The sequence below is a fragment of the Melopsittacus undulatus genome, chromosome 6 (genome assembly GCF_012275295.1).
Source record: "Melopsittacus undulatus isolate bMelUnd1 chromosome 6, bMelUnd1.mat.Z, whole genome shotgun sequence".
NCBI classification, from domain to species: domain Eukaryota; kingdom Metazoa; phylum Chordata; class Aves; order Psittaciformes; family Psittaculidae; genus Melopsittacus; species Melopsittacus undulatus.
The window spans coordinates 41,913,682-41,927,515 of NC_047532.1; the positions used below are offsets into that span (position 1 = coordinate 41,913,682).

The window sequence follows — 13,834 nt, forward strand, 5'->3', positions numbered from 1 at the left end:
CTCTCCTTAAAACATGCTCAAACCATGACAAATGTACAAGCCAGTATCCAACAGATTTTTTTTTTCTTTACCATGGTAATCTTGCAGCATCCAAGATTCTTTGTTGCATCATTCATTAAGCTAAATTTTAGAGCAGTACAATTTCTAACTGACAAATGCATCTCAACACCAGTATAAATTCATCTGTGCATCCAAGATACCATGTTGTTTCCTAAATGCTTACGCCATCCCTGTTATGGTGGAGCATTGCTTTTCAGAACCCCAGGCAGGTTGATTCTGCAGTATTGGCTTGTAAAATAGCATTCAAATAGTGTCAAATATATTGTTTTCATGGAGAAAAAGGTGCCCACAACAAAACAGATACAGACATAGAAAACAAATTTAGCTTTCCAAAAAGCTTATTCCAGATGAAGTGCAGAGATGTAGAATGTCATAAATGTTAGCAGTGTGACTAATAAAGTTCAAGGATAGCAGTTGTTTGTACTTTTATTGGGTGTTAATGGGGCTTTGCCAGAAATGCTACGTATAAGTAGTAGTTTTGGCGTGTGCATGACCCACCTCCGCCTGTTTCCAGCTGTTTCCAGCAGCTAAGATTGGGTGAGAGAGCCACCATGTGCTTCCTCATTTTTCTGTCCCAGAAAGGGTGTATTCAGTGCTAGTCCTATGCTTCATGCAGCTTCCTATACATTAGTCTCTTGCCTCACTGACAGTTTCTTTGCATGCAACACCACCTTTGAGACTGGAGAGGAGCAGCAGAGTACATTCTTTTTTCATCCTCAGAAGATGTTAGTAATTACCGTGTTCTGCTTAAAAAGTAAATGAGCACCTCCTGGCATCAAACACGACTTCTCAGAGTAACAGATCACTGGGGGAGGTGCTTCTCATGCATGGAGTGATCTGACCTGTTGAATATGTAGGGCTAAGAGTAATTTTATTAATTAGCTTTAAAATTCTCAGTCATGTACATGGATGAGATACTGCAGGTAAGGCATCTGTTGAAGAGGAAAATCATTTCTGATAGTGTGCGTGTGTGTAGATACATGTGCGTGAATAGTTCTATACACATATACTTCTGTCGTATATGAAATAAAAAAATTACCTTTCCTGGCATGCATCCTTTGTTCTTAATGAATGATATGATTTCTTTCTAGATGTCCCTCCATCAGAAAGTGGCTGTCCCATCTCCGAGTATAGTGTAGAAATGACAGAACCTGAGGAAGTAGTTTCTGAAGTGTATCATGGGCCTGATCTGGAGTGCACCGTCAGCAACCTTCTTCCTGGAGCAACATATCGGTTCAGAGTGAGAGCTCTGAATGATGGTGGGGTATGTGCAGCATGCCAGAATGTGCTTTGGCTATTTCTCACTGTGATGCTGTGTCCAAGATGGAGAGTGATTGTGTTAATGCTGGTGATCACATAGGTGACAGGGAGATATGCAAAAGAAAATGAAGTGAGAAATGCTTAAAGGAACTTCGGAGGAAGAGCTGCAGTTTTAAATCTGGTACTCTTTTAAAAGTTTTAGCTAGTAATATGATTTGATGGCCAAAATCAGCTGCACCAAAATGTGCAAAATCCCTGCTAAAAGTCATATCCACTTATGAAGTGACCTCTGTATTCCCCTTCCACCACATTCTTACTTTTTCTTGGAAGATCTTCATGATTCAGCCAGGTTTGGATCAGTTCTGCTTGGCTTTCTAAAAGCATCTTTCCAAAGGCCTTTTATAAAGGCAATCCCAGTAAGGGTACATGCATGTTGATATGTTTATTCCAAGGGAATATTTATAACAAAGATAACAAGAAGTTTTAAAGTTATTCCACTTACATGGAGTCATAGAATCATAGAATACTTAGGGTTGGAAAGGACCTCAAGATCATCTAGTTCCAACCCCCCTGCCATGGGCAGGGACACCTCCCACTAAACCATGCCACCCAAGCCTCTGTGCAGCCTGCCTTGAACACCACCAGGGATGGAGCATTCAAAACTTCCCTGGGCAACCCATTCCAGTGCCTCAGCACCCTCACAGTAAAGAATTTCTTCCTTATCCAATCTGAACTTCCCCTATTGAAGTTTTAACCCGTTACCCCTTGTCCTATCACTATAGTCCCTAATGAAGAGTCCCTCTCCAGCATCCCTATAGACCCCCTTCAGTATCTGAGGTTTCCATGCAGCCTTCTCTTTTGCAGGCTGAACAGCCCCAACTTTTTTGCAGGCTGAACAGCCCCAACTTTCTCAGCCTGTCTTCATATGGGAGGTGCTCCAGTCCCCTTATCATCCTTGTGGCCCTCCTCTGGACTTGTTCCAACAGTTCCATGTCCTTTTTATGTTGAGGAGCCTAGAACTGCACACAATACTCCAAGTGAGGTCTCACAAGGGCAGAGTAGAGGGGCAGGATCAGCTCCTTTGACCTGCTGGTCACGCTCCTTTTGATGCAGCCCAGGATACGGTTGGCTTTCTGGGCTGTGAGTGCACACTGAAGCCGAATCATGTTCATTTTCTCATCAACCAACACCCCCAAGTTATTCTCCTCAGGGCTGCTCTGAACCTCTTCTCTGCCCAACCTGTAGCTGTGCCTGGGATTGCTCTGACCCAGGTGTAGGACCTTGCACTTTGCATGGTTAAACTTCATGAGGTTGGCATCAGCCCACCTCACAAGTGTATCAAGGTCCCTCTGAATGGCATTCCTTCCCTCTAGCGTATCAACTGAACCACACAGCTTGGTATCATCAGCAAACTTGCTGAGGGCGCACTCAATCCCACTGTCCATGTCACCGACAAAGATGTTGAACAAGACCGGTCCCAACACCAATCCCTGAGGGACACCACTCGTTACTGGTCTCCAGCCAGACATGGAGCCACTGAACCCAACTCTTCGTGTGCGGCTATCCATCCAGTTCTTTATCCACCGAGTGGTCCACCTATCAAACTGATGTCTCTCCAATTTAGAGACAAGGATGTCATGTGGGACAGTGTCAAACGCTTTGCACAAGTCCAGGTAGATGACATCACCTGCTCCACCCCAGTCCATCAGTTCTGTAGCCCCATCATAGAAGGCCACCAAATTGGTCAGGCAGGATTTCCCCTTACTGAAGTCATGCTGGCTGTCACCAAGCACCTTGTTGTTTTTCATGTGCCCTAGCATGCCTTCCAAGAGAATCTGCTCCCAGATTTTGCCAGGCACAGAGGTGAGACTGACTTGTCTGTAATTCCCTGGGTCATCCATTTTCTTCTTCCTGAAAATGGGGGTTATATTTCCCTTTTCCAGTCATCAGGAACTTCACCTGACTGCCATGATTTTTCAAATATGATGGCCAGTGGCTTAGCAACTTCATCTGCCAGCTCCTTCAGGCCCCATGGATGGATTTCATCAGGTCCCATGGACTTGTGCACATTCAGGTTCTTAAGATGGTCTCAGACCAGATCCTCTCATACAGTGGGCCCAAGGTCTTCATTCTCCCAGTCCCTATGTCTGACTTCCAAGACTTGGGTGGTGCGGTCAGAGCCTTTGCCAGTGAAGACTGAGGCAAAGAACTTATTAAGAACCTCAGCCTTCTCCAAATCCAGGGTAGCCAGTTCTCCTGAGAGCTTCTGGAGAGGGCCACGTTGTCCCTAGTCTGTCTTTTATTTGCAATGTACCTATAGAATCCCTTCCTGTTATCCTTAACATCCCTAGGCAAGTTTAATTCTAACTGGGCCTTAGATTTCCTAACCTGATCCTTAGCTTCTTGGACAATAGCCCTGTATTCTTCCCAGGCCACCTGTCCTTGCTTCCACATTTCATAAGCCTCTTTTTTCCCCTTGAAGTTTCCTCAGCGGCCCCTTATCCATCCAAGGAGGTCTCCTGGCCTTCCTGCTGCACTTCCTTCTAGTCAGGACACAGTGCTCCTGAGCTTGTAGCAGGTGATCCTTGAATATCAACCAACAGTCTTGGGCTCCCCTGCCCTCTAGGACTGTACCCCATGGAACCTTGCTAAGCAGGTTCCTGAAGATTTCTGTTAAAACTTAAGTTAGTATTAGACAAATATGCAAGACTGTTAAACTATTTTGTCTTTAAAATATCCACTATTTTATTTTTGTTGAACAAAAAGTAAATACATGTGGAAATATTAGATTTGCTTACTGGACTGGAAGCCATTGCCCACCCTGTAGTTTTGGTTATATGATGCCTTGCCTTTTTTTTTTTTCCTTTTGCTTTAATAGTAAAATAGTGTTTAAAGTTGCAGAGCGTTTCTAATCCTACCCTTTGTTAAATGAGGTGGCTGGGTTGGGTTTTGATTGGGGTTTTTTAACAACCAAGATGCAGAATACAGGGGGGTGTCCTTTACCAGTTGCAAGCACCTTTCTTCCTCCCATTCAGTAAAGAAAACGGAAGTAGCTGATTTTTTTGAGTGTGCATTCTTTGTAATTCCAACAAAGCAATCAGTTTTAGCCTTTCTTAATAGCATAAATGCTGATACATTCTGTTGAGGTTCATACATTTCTGGGATTCGTAATTTCAGTGTTGTTTAGCACTTGTAGCAGCTCATTTTTTTCATACTTGCTAGTATTGCATTCCAGAATAAGTAAATACCAGTGTTTTTCCTCTCATTCCTTCCAGCAAAGTTCCTATGTTCTGGAGAATGATTTTTAATTAGCTTGGAGATGTGCTGAACAAACTTCATTATCCCACTCAAGAAGCGTCAGAAAAAGGCTATTTCTGTTGTTATCTCTCCCGTCCTCACACTGCTGGCTGAACACAGTTTTCCAGACTCTTGAAAATTGTCTTTTCTTTTGCTAACATGCATTTAAATTATTTTCCTACTGTGGGCTCAAAAGCTGTCTGAGCAGGTGACTTAGCTGCCCATGGAGTGTGTGTGCAACATGCCCCTGCATGTTGAACCCAGGGCTCCATCACATGCTGTCCTTTTGTAATTAACATGTGGCAGGCATTTTATATAAAAGAAGCTGGATTTGGACTCCAGTGTGTGCTTTACTGTTGCTGTGCTCCTTCTTATATCCATGAGAAGCCAGTTATGCTGGACTATGGCACAGACATATGAACACATTAAGGTAAGGCAGAGGGACACAAACTGTTCCTCAGTTACTCCATTGTTGAGTGCCCATTCTCACTCTTAGGTAAGTTGGAGGTGGCTTAGGCTCTCATGGGCACTCATTGCCGCACAGGCGGATTTATATGCTATCTGCTCATACCTGAACTTACCTCACCTTTTAACATGGCAGTAATTCACCTATCTTGTACTGAGCTCTGGTGCCGAGTGTTGGAAGCCTGGTCTACCTTTGAGAAAGTTTATTGCATTGATAAAGTTTGTGTGCTATTCTTGGAAAGCCTTTGAAGAATGTGAGATGGGTGTATGCTTATATATTAATGTACAGACACCTTGTTCCCCTCTAGTATGGGCCATATTCAGAAGCTACAGAAGTCACCACAGCAGCAGGACCGCCTGGCCAGTGCAGAGCACCTTCCCTGTCCTTTCTGTCCGACACATGTGTACTTATAAGCTGGGAGGTAAGCTGGGTGCCCTCATTGTTTCATTTTCGTCTTGCTTCTCCAAACTAATATGGCCACTTGAAAGCTAGACTGAGAGCTATTCACTGGTTTGGAACTATTTTTTTGCACCAAAAAAACCCTTTGTGGAAACTCTTCTGTTGTAGAAAATCATCTTCTCTACTTTTCTCCTTAAAGAATTACATGAAGTTGATTATGAGTCATCTGGACCAGGATTCAGACACGAGACCTTCTTACACTGGTGTCAGATGTCAAAGGGCTGGTTGGGTAGAAATGGTCTCTAGAGGCTTTTAGCATGTCAGCATGTCCTGGGGTGGAATTGTGAAGGCAAATGTTTGATTTTGGCTGCAATTAGAGTCTCCAATATGAAAATAACAGCACAAATGCTTTTTTCCTCAAAAAGTGTTTGTCTCTTCCCCAAATATTTACTTTTGTTTTAGTTTGTGTGCATTCCTTCTCCATTCTGCAGAACCTTGGACACTGAACTCTTAAAATCAGTCTTATTTGAAATGCTGAGAGGAGTTAGTAAGTGTCACTAAAAAAAAATAAAAACCAAAAAAAACAAAACAACAGAAAATCATGTAATTAAGGAAGAAAGGAAAAGATGTTGTCATAAAGAATATGATATGGAGCAGTGGGGCTGTAGTTCTGCCGTAGACTGCCTTTGAATACCTAGCAGCCATTCCAGCCCTGCAGCAGTCGGATCCTTCCATAAAGGGATGCCCCTGTGAGAAAGAAGTTGTTAACATTCATCAGATGCTCAAATAAATAAATTATGCTAACAACCATTTCTAGATAAAAACATAAACTGAGTTTAATTTTATAGTGAAATAGGTCTGGTTTTTGTAGGATGAGGATATTTGTTAATATTTCTTGCAACATTTTGTGGCACTAAGCTAGAAGTCACACTGAACTTTTAAATACTACCTTTTAGTAAGAGTATGAATGTACAGGCATTTGCTTTTCCCAACCGTGAGCCAATGTAGCAGTGTTTCTGGTAGGCTCTGTGTTTATATGCGGGTTATATTTGTTTGTTCTAGCTAAAAATGAAGCTGTGGAAGGAGTAATGTGGTTTGCAATGGTTATGTTTTCTTAAAGAGTCTACCATTTTTTGGCTGATATGAATATGAAGGAAAAACAGTGGAGGACTGTGGAGCTTTTAGTCTGGCTACAGGGCACACTGTGGTGCCCACTCTACCTTTCTTGCACCCTGATTCAAAACACTGGTTTAGCAGTTCTGAATGCTGCTACTAAAATAGCTGGACGCTCAGAGGCAGAGCTAGAGAAGCCCATGGGCGTGCAGAGGGTGGTCGTTGTGGCATACAGTGATGCCCTGGATCTATTTACTGAAAATCACTCTTTGCATGCTGTAATAACATAGTCTTTGTCGTATCCTAGGCCACAGTTCTGCACGTGGAGCAGAGATTCCTTGAGCTGCTTCAATCTGCACAGTGCAGTTCTAGGTAGTTCTGATAAAAACACTAAATATTTTGGTTTTGGAACCTTGTAATTGTTGCTGCAGTAGCTCATCTCCAGCAAATTCAAGTATTTATTCCACATTCCCCCAGACTTCAGGATGATAAAAGCATTGCTGAAGGCATATGGAAAATGTAGGAGTGTCGCTGTGGATGTTAGTGTACCCAGGTCCACAGTCCCATGTCTCATACTGGGACCATTCTCTTGACAGGTGACTCACTGAAAACTGCAGACAAGCTTCTCAGTTGTTGAGGTTGTTCTTTTCTCAGTAAGTTTTCTCAGTGAGTAACTACTTCAGCATTGACAGGTAGCTCTTCCACAGCTGTGTTTTGATCACTCAGCTAGACTACACTAGATTGATGCTTTTTTGTGTTCTGCACGGTTGTGTTTCTGCCAAGCCAGTGGAGAGACAATTTATTCCTGAGTATCCAGATGAAAAGCAAAGTAGCTGTGTACACTTTCTCATTTCTCTGAATTCCCGTCAGGTAATTTCTGCGCAGAATTGGACTGCTTCAGTAACCTAGTAGAGAAAACTAATTCAGTGCTTTTCCAGTCGCAGCAGTAATGGTGTATTAATTTAAAAAATAGGTTGGTTTGTTTCCCATGTACTTTATTCCGTACTCAGTGAAACACAGAGATCGGAACTGCTCATTTCTGAACTGAACCACATAAATATTTGTGTTGCAGAGTCTTGAATGTTCTGGTGCTGACATCTCTGAATACAGATTAGAGTGGGGAGAAGATGAGGAATCTCTAGAACTGGTATATAATGGCACAGATACCTGTTTCGAAATAAGTGAATTGTCAGCGGCAGCACATTACTGCTGTAGGCTACAGGTATGGAAGTTACGAGGTTTTGCATGTGTTGCTGTCTAAGACGTAAATGTTTTCTTTCCACTGTGTTTTTATTTTTATCATTAGCCCCTATTGAGCTTATGTGCTTTGTGAGTCAGAAGGTATGTTTATTTTAAATAATGCAGACTGTTGCTATATAACTGAACAGTTTAGATTCTGCACAATTCAAAGTGATAACCAAGAGAGTCAGTGTGACTTTTACTTCTCAAAAGTTGCTCTTTTGTATCGTGTGATTTATTTCAGTAAATAATGCTTTGCCCTCTGGTATTATACCAAAATTATGTTTTAGGAAAAAAAATACTTAGGTTTTTTTTTTTGGTGATGAGATGTAACATTTACCTCCCAACTGGATGTTGAAGATTCTCTTAGCTTAAATAGTAAACTCAACATCTGTTTCATTTATCCAATAAATCAAACCAGCTGAGTAGATTCCAATGTATATAGGAGGTACTAACTGCCAGAAAGTGAGTCCTCATCTTTATCATTTTTTCTCTTAGGTTTGTAAGATAGGATTTCATACAGAGTCCCTATATGATTTCTTTTTCTTTGATCTCTTTCTCTCCTATTATTTTAAATAAAAAGTAGCAGAATATATTTCTTTTATATATATATGAAAATAAAAATACAATATTTATCCTTTAAGTCTACTGAAAAATAAATGAAAAATAAAGTAACCCAGGACACTTTTCCACAAGATTTATTTGTATGTGAAGGCAGAATACCACCAGTAACCCAACCAAAAGTTCGTGTACCCACCCAACTGGCAACATGTGGGCCACCCAGGATTATTTCTTTGATCAAGGACAACATGCTTCTGTCGAGTGTTTCATTCTTGGGTTTGGTTGGAGTTTTTTTTTAACAGGACATAGATTTTTTAACTTTTAATTATTTATTTATTTATGAAGTAGCCTTTGAGCAGCTGGCCAGCAGCCAAGGAGCTAGGGCCCCACAGCTCTAAGTACACTCAACTGCATTTTCTGGTCATAGCTGAGTGTCTGCCTTGCACTGGCACTGTTGAGGAAGGTGAATTGAAAGAGCATGTGTGAGTGCCTTGGAAGTGTGAGCCAGAAAGTGCCTCTTGTTTGTGCAAGAGGGAAAGTATTCAACATCCACTGGGGAGGAAGGAGACTGTGAGACCACTTCTGCGGTGAGCAGCAGGGAGCTGAAGGAGATTTTCATGTTAAAAATGGAAACAGCTGGCTCTATAGCACCTTTGATTTCAAGTGGGCATTCATTTTAAATTACCTGCTACAAAAATGTTGCACAACTGTAGCCAGTTTTTAACACAGAGGATGTCTAATTCAAAGGCAGAAGTTAAATGAAATGTACAACAGCATTAAGACACTTTCTTGAAGTTTATCAGTGACCCCTGCATTACTTTGTAGAGGGCTTCATCCTCTGGATCTCATCTGTGTATTATATGAAGAAGATTTGTTCTAAGATACGCTGGAACATTTAAACAATTACACAGAAAAGAAGAACCAAGTATGTATAGCAGACAAAGACGGAAAGTTAAATAGTTACAGAAATTTTAGTCTTTTAAAACAAACACGAGAGGTTAATAGCTTGTTTTCTTATCTGTTAGCAGCTTTAAAAGAAAAATCTTTCGCTTTTTGGAAATAAAGATACTCCAAAACGCATTGACTTTGCCTTCCATTAAACACACAGTATTGCTACCTCAATCTACAGTAACTCAATAAAAAGGAGAGAATTGAGCAATCAGGCATATATAACTGCAGGGCAGACAATTGTCTTTACTGGTGCTCAGCTTTTTTCCTGTAATGAATATTCCTGAAAAAAAATGTGACTTCTGCAGAGGGAAATATTGTGTCACTTAGGGGTGGGGGGGAAGTATCAAGGAAGAAAAGAATAATGAAATTCCCACTGGTTATGATGATGAGATTCACCAATACATCAGTTAAAAGCACCACTGAAAATAAATTGCTTGGAGCAAGATACAGATTGCCAAACACTGGTTTAGAGGTAAGACAAATAATATATCATTAGCAGACCACAAAACAAGGCTCACTTTTAACAGCTCTAGGAGTGCTTCACTAAATAAAAGATGACCCTGGAGCAAGATTTGTTTTGAAGGGCTTTTTAAAGGCTGACAGATCTAACTTTATTATCTCTTTTTTCAATTGAACAAAATGCCTCCTGGAGAAACAGAACACAGCTTTGCATTTGTATTATGCATAATAGAAATAGTCATTTACTACAGTTAAGCATAGATAAGAAATCAAACAATTGTTTGATGTATCCTTTCATTGCCATCATAGTTCTACTGGCAATGTTGTAAACCTGGGTTTTCTAATTAATTCTCATCTGGTGGGAGAATCTGGGTTCACTTTTCCAAGTGCAGAGGAAGTGAGGATGGTGGACAATGCTGGGCAATGTGAAAGCTGCTTTTGAAGGTCTGTGCCTTCTGGACCTCCTTGTAGCTCAGCCTGTACATAATATGCTGTCACCAGGTCTGCGTGTACCTCGTGGGCTAGCAGCACGCTGGACCGTATCAGGACAAACCCAGCTCAAGGGAAGGTAGTATGGTCCCTTACCTGCCATTCATGAGAACCTAGTGTGTCTAAGTAGAGGGCATGAGTCCTGCTTTAGAGAATAAGCTAGCAATACCTCTCCTCTGAAAAATCCATGCAACTCTTCCAGATTGCACAGTTCATTATTATGAACTTGATAGACATGTGAAAGAGAATATTTATCCTGTAAAAATACGTTTTTTTTTTTAACACACAGGCTATTAACCAGGCAGGAGCTGGACCTTACAGCGATGTGGTAACTTGCCGAATCCCCGCATCTGTGCCTGATGCAGTCTGTACGCTCTCCGTGCTGGAGGATGAGCATGTGGATGCCTGTCAACATTCACCCTCTGTGTGCCTTGTACTGAACTGGGAAGAACCATGCAATAATGGAGCTGAGATTACATCATACAACATTGACCTGGGTGACATCAGCATTCCAGTAGGAAATGTTACAAGTTATGTTATCACTAATTTGCTGCCAGAAACCTCATACCGGTGAGTACAACTTTTTTTGATGTGGTACAGACCTCTGAGGATGAGATCACGCACTTTAATTTTACATAGAAAATGTTTATGGTGTATGGATTCAGTTAAATAAACAAATAAACCAGAAACCCAGCCAACCAACCTAGGGAGAATGGAAATCTGCAATAATTCCTTTATGGTATGAATTGCGGTAGTTCATGTTTAAATATTGCTTCATCCCGACCTTCTTTCTCTTTCTCCTCCCCTTGCATATCTCTGACCTTTTTAAGTTGCTCTTTGAAGGTGAGGTTACACTGGTGGGTAAATAAACTTTAAAAATGGGAAAGTACTAAAATTACAATGTGACATCTTCTGTTTTTTCAGATGTATAGCGTTACTATTTCAGGGGCTTATATTACTAACTATATTGACCCCAGCAAGGGGATAGCAATGTGCACACAATGAACTTTAATTTGTATAGCAACAGCTATTTTTTTTAGCTTAGCACATAGAGATTAGTAAAAAGATAATGTGAATTTTAAACCATTTTCTTCATGTTTCTTCAGAGTCTAAATTTCTAAGTGACATTGCCAACATTTTAGTAGTATTATTATTTTATGTTCAGGCTTATATGCTTTTTCCCTAACTGCCAATTAAAATAAAAATATGTTTCCATGCAGACAATAAACAGCAATACAGCAGAAGATGTGACAAAAGAAATTCTAATTTAAGTACTGCTGTAATAAAAACTGAAATCTGATTATCTGATTGCCCAGTTGTAAAATAAGACATAGCACAGATCTTCTGTAACGTGTTTCTTTTTTGTTTGAATTCAGTGTCAAAATCGCACAGCTCTTGTGAAGTCTTAATCAAAAGTTCATTTCTCAAACTTTATCATGTACCCAAAACAGAGAACTTCTTGTAGCAAGTACATAAATATGTATCTTAGAAGCTATTTAAAGTGTGGAGCTTATATTGCTTCCAGTGCCTAGTACTGTAGTTCCTGATCTTTGCTTAGAATATTTAGGTTTTAAGACCATGTAATAAAAACTAAAGACATATATATACACCTTGAACAATCTGAAAAAAAAAAAAGAAGGCAAAATAGGAATCTGGTGCTTCAGAGCCCCTCTGTTCCACATCACTCATAAATCCAGGAAATGTTAGTATGTTATCACTGTTATTGCCAGTTTTTCAGTGGCTTGTAATGCTGTGATCCTTTTTTGCAAAGGCAGTAATGAAGTAAAAATTTTTTCTAATAGTCTTCTGTGTTTATTTAAGATCCTAATTTTGTGATCAGTTTAATCTGGCATTGCTGTCAAGGGAAGCCTCTTATCTCCTTGCATTGTGTCCTCCTTTACGCCATCAAAGGGCTGTTAAACCATTCTGCTTTATAAGAAATGGTCTTTTTGAAAACTAATCATACGTCTTACATTGTAAATGAACAGAGAAGAAAGGAAGGGTATAAAAGGATAGGACTACCTCTTCTAATAGCCATTCTCTAAGCCAGTTCAAAGTGTTTGTGAAACTACTACACATGAGTAAAGCTGCAGAACAGTTTGAGCAAATTCAGGTTGCTGTTGTCATGACTCTTCCATCTCTATGTTCTCACACGTTTCTTGCTCTCTGCTTTGGCATTGGCGTTGGCACTGGCACTGGTACTTACGTGATCTTAACTCTAAGCCAGACCAGGGAACCCAACTGATTGCAGACTAATCAAAAAACAAATAAATCTAATAAGAAGTTGATGAGTTTGTCTATTGACTGGCCACCAAGCCATGGAACTTCATCATCCCTGGGCAGTCTCGTTACTCCCTGGTTTCTTCTCATAGCAGGAGTCAAAACATCTAAAGCAAAATGAGAGCTTTGAGCAACCAAGTCAAGACAGCCTGACTGGACCGTCTAAGTTCTTCACTGAAGTCTTCCTACTTCAGTCTTTTTTTTAGCTGGTTCTTGGATGTCTTACAGTTTCCTTCAGGGAAACATCCTTGTCAGGATGGAAATGGAGATACAGAATGAAAGGCTGGGCAGGACATTACTCTTCTTTATAATCATGCTGCAATCTTGTCTGTGAAGCTCTTACTCCTGTTGCTGTGAAAATTGTTGTTACACTAACGTTATACTGATTTTTTCTCTCTCTCTTATGTCATTATTTTGTGAAAAGCATCACAGCAAGTAAAATAAGGTATTTTTAGTCAGGGAGTGTGGTTATTTCTGATCCAAATGAAAAGGCTAAAGCACAAGCTTTAACTGCAACAGTTTTATATGTTATTGTAAAACAAAGTTCCTACAAAAAGAAACTATTATGAAGAGCACAAACCAGTAGATGATTACTCAGAAATAATAATATATGAAGTTCTGTAATAAAACAAGAGAAAGAAACCCTGAAATCTTGCATCTCATGCCTGTCAGGGAAGACAAGTGACTGCAGTGGAGTTGCAAAAGCATCTCACCTACAGTTTGAAGTATTTTTCTCCTAATGAAAATAGACATGTCAAAGTGGTTTTGCTATCAATTGTTAACTTGTATTTCTTTTTCTAGCCTATCTTGTCACCTGTCTTTCACCAGGGAACATCTGTATCTGTAAGACACGTGTTTATCAAGGCATATGCTAAAACATGATGGGTTTTTTGCCCTTCCTGTTTTAATCAAAGGACTGATGTAGAACATCACTGATTTCATTCTCTAAATTTGTTCACTGGTGTTTTTTCTTCTCATATCAGCTTTATTTACCTCAACAGGCTCTTTTCTCTGTCACAGGTTTATTCCCTGCTCTGTTTAAAAGCAGCATATGTGTTTTCTTCCAGGCCTTGTTTTTCCTAGACTAAACAAGCCCAATACTGGCTTTGAGACCCCGAACTCTTGCTGAAGTTTCAACAGAATTTGAAGTAAATCAGCAAAGGGCTAATATGTTTTGGTTACACTGGAATTTCGCTGTCAATGCTTTTGTGGGAACCTGAAATTGAAAGCAAGTCTTGGCTATTAAGAATTCAAGATGGA

The 13,834-nt window shown here is 40.3% G+C and overlaps 1 protein-coding gene across 1 annotated transcript in view; it reads left to right on the forward strand.

Annotated features, from left to right (window-relative positions):
• The window catches only part of FNDC3B (fibronectin type III domain containing 3B), a 204,490-nt gene that overhangs the window by 159,278 nt on the left and 31,378 nt on the right, over positions 1-13,834 (forward strand). Inside the window, exons 19-22 of the mRNA XM_034063887.1 lie at positions 1,152-1,324; positions 5,391-5,504; positions 7,668-7,817; positions 10,584-10,864. Coding sequence (XP_033919778.1) covers positions 1,152-1,324; positions 5,391-5,504; positions 7,668-7,817; positions 10,584-10,864 — 718 coding nt within the window. The remainder of the gene's footprint in view (positions 1-1,151; positions 1,325-5,390; positions 5,505-7,667; positions 7,818-10,583; positions 10,865-13,834) is intronic.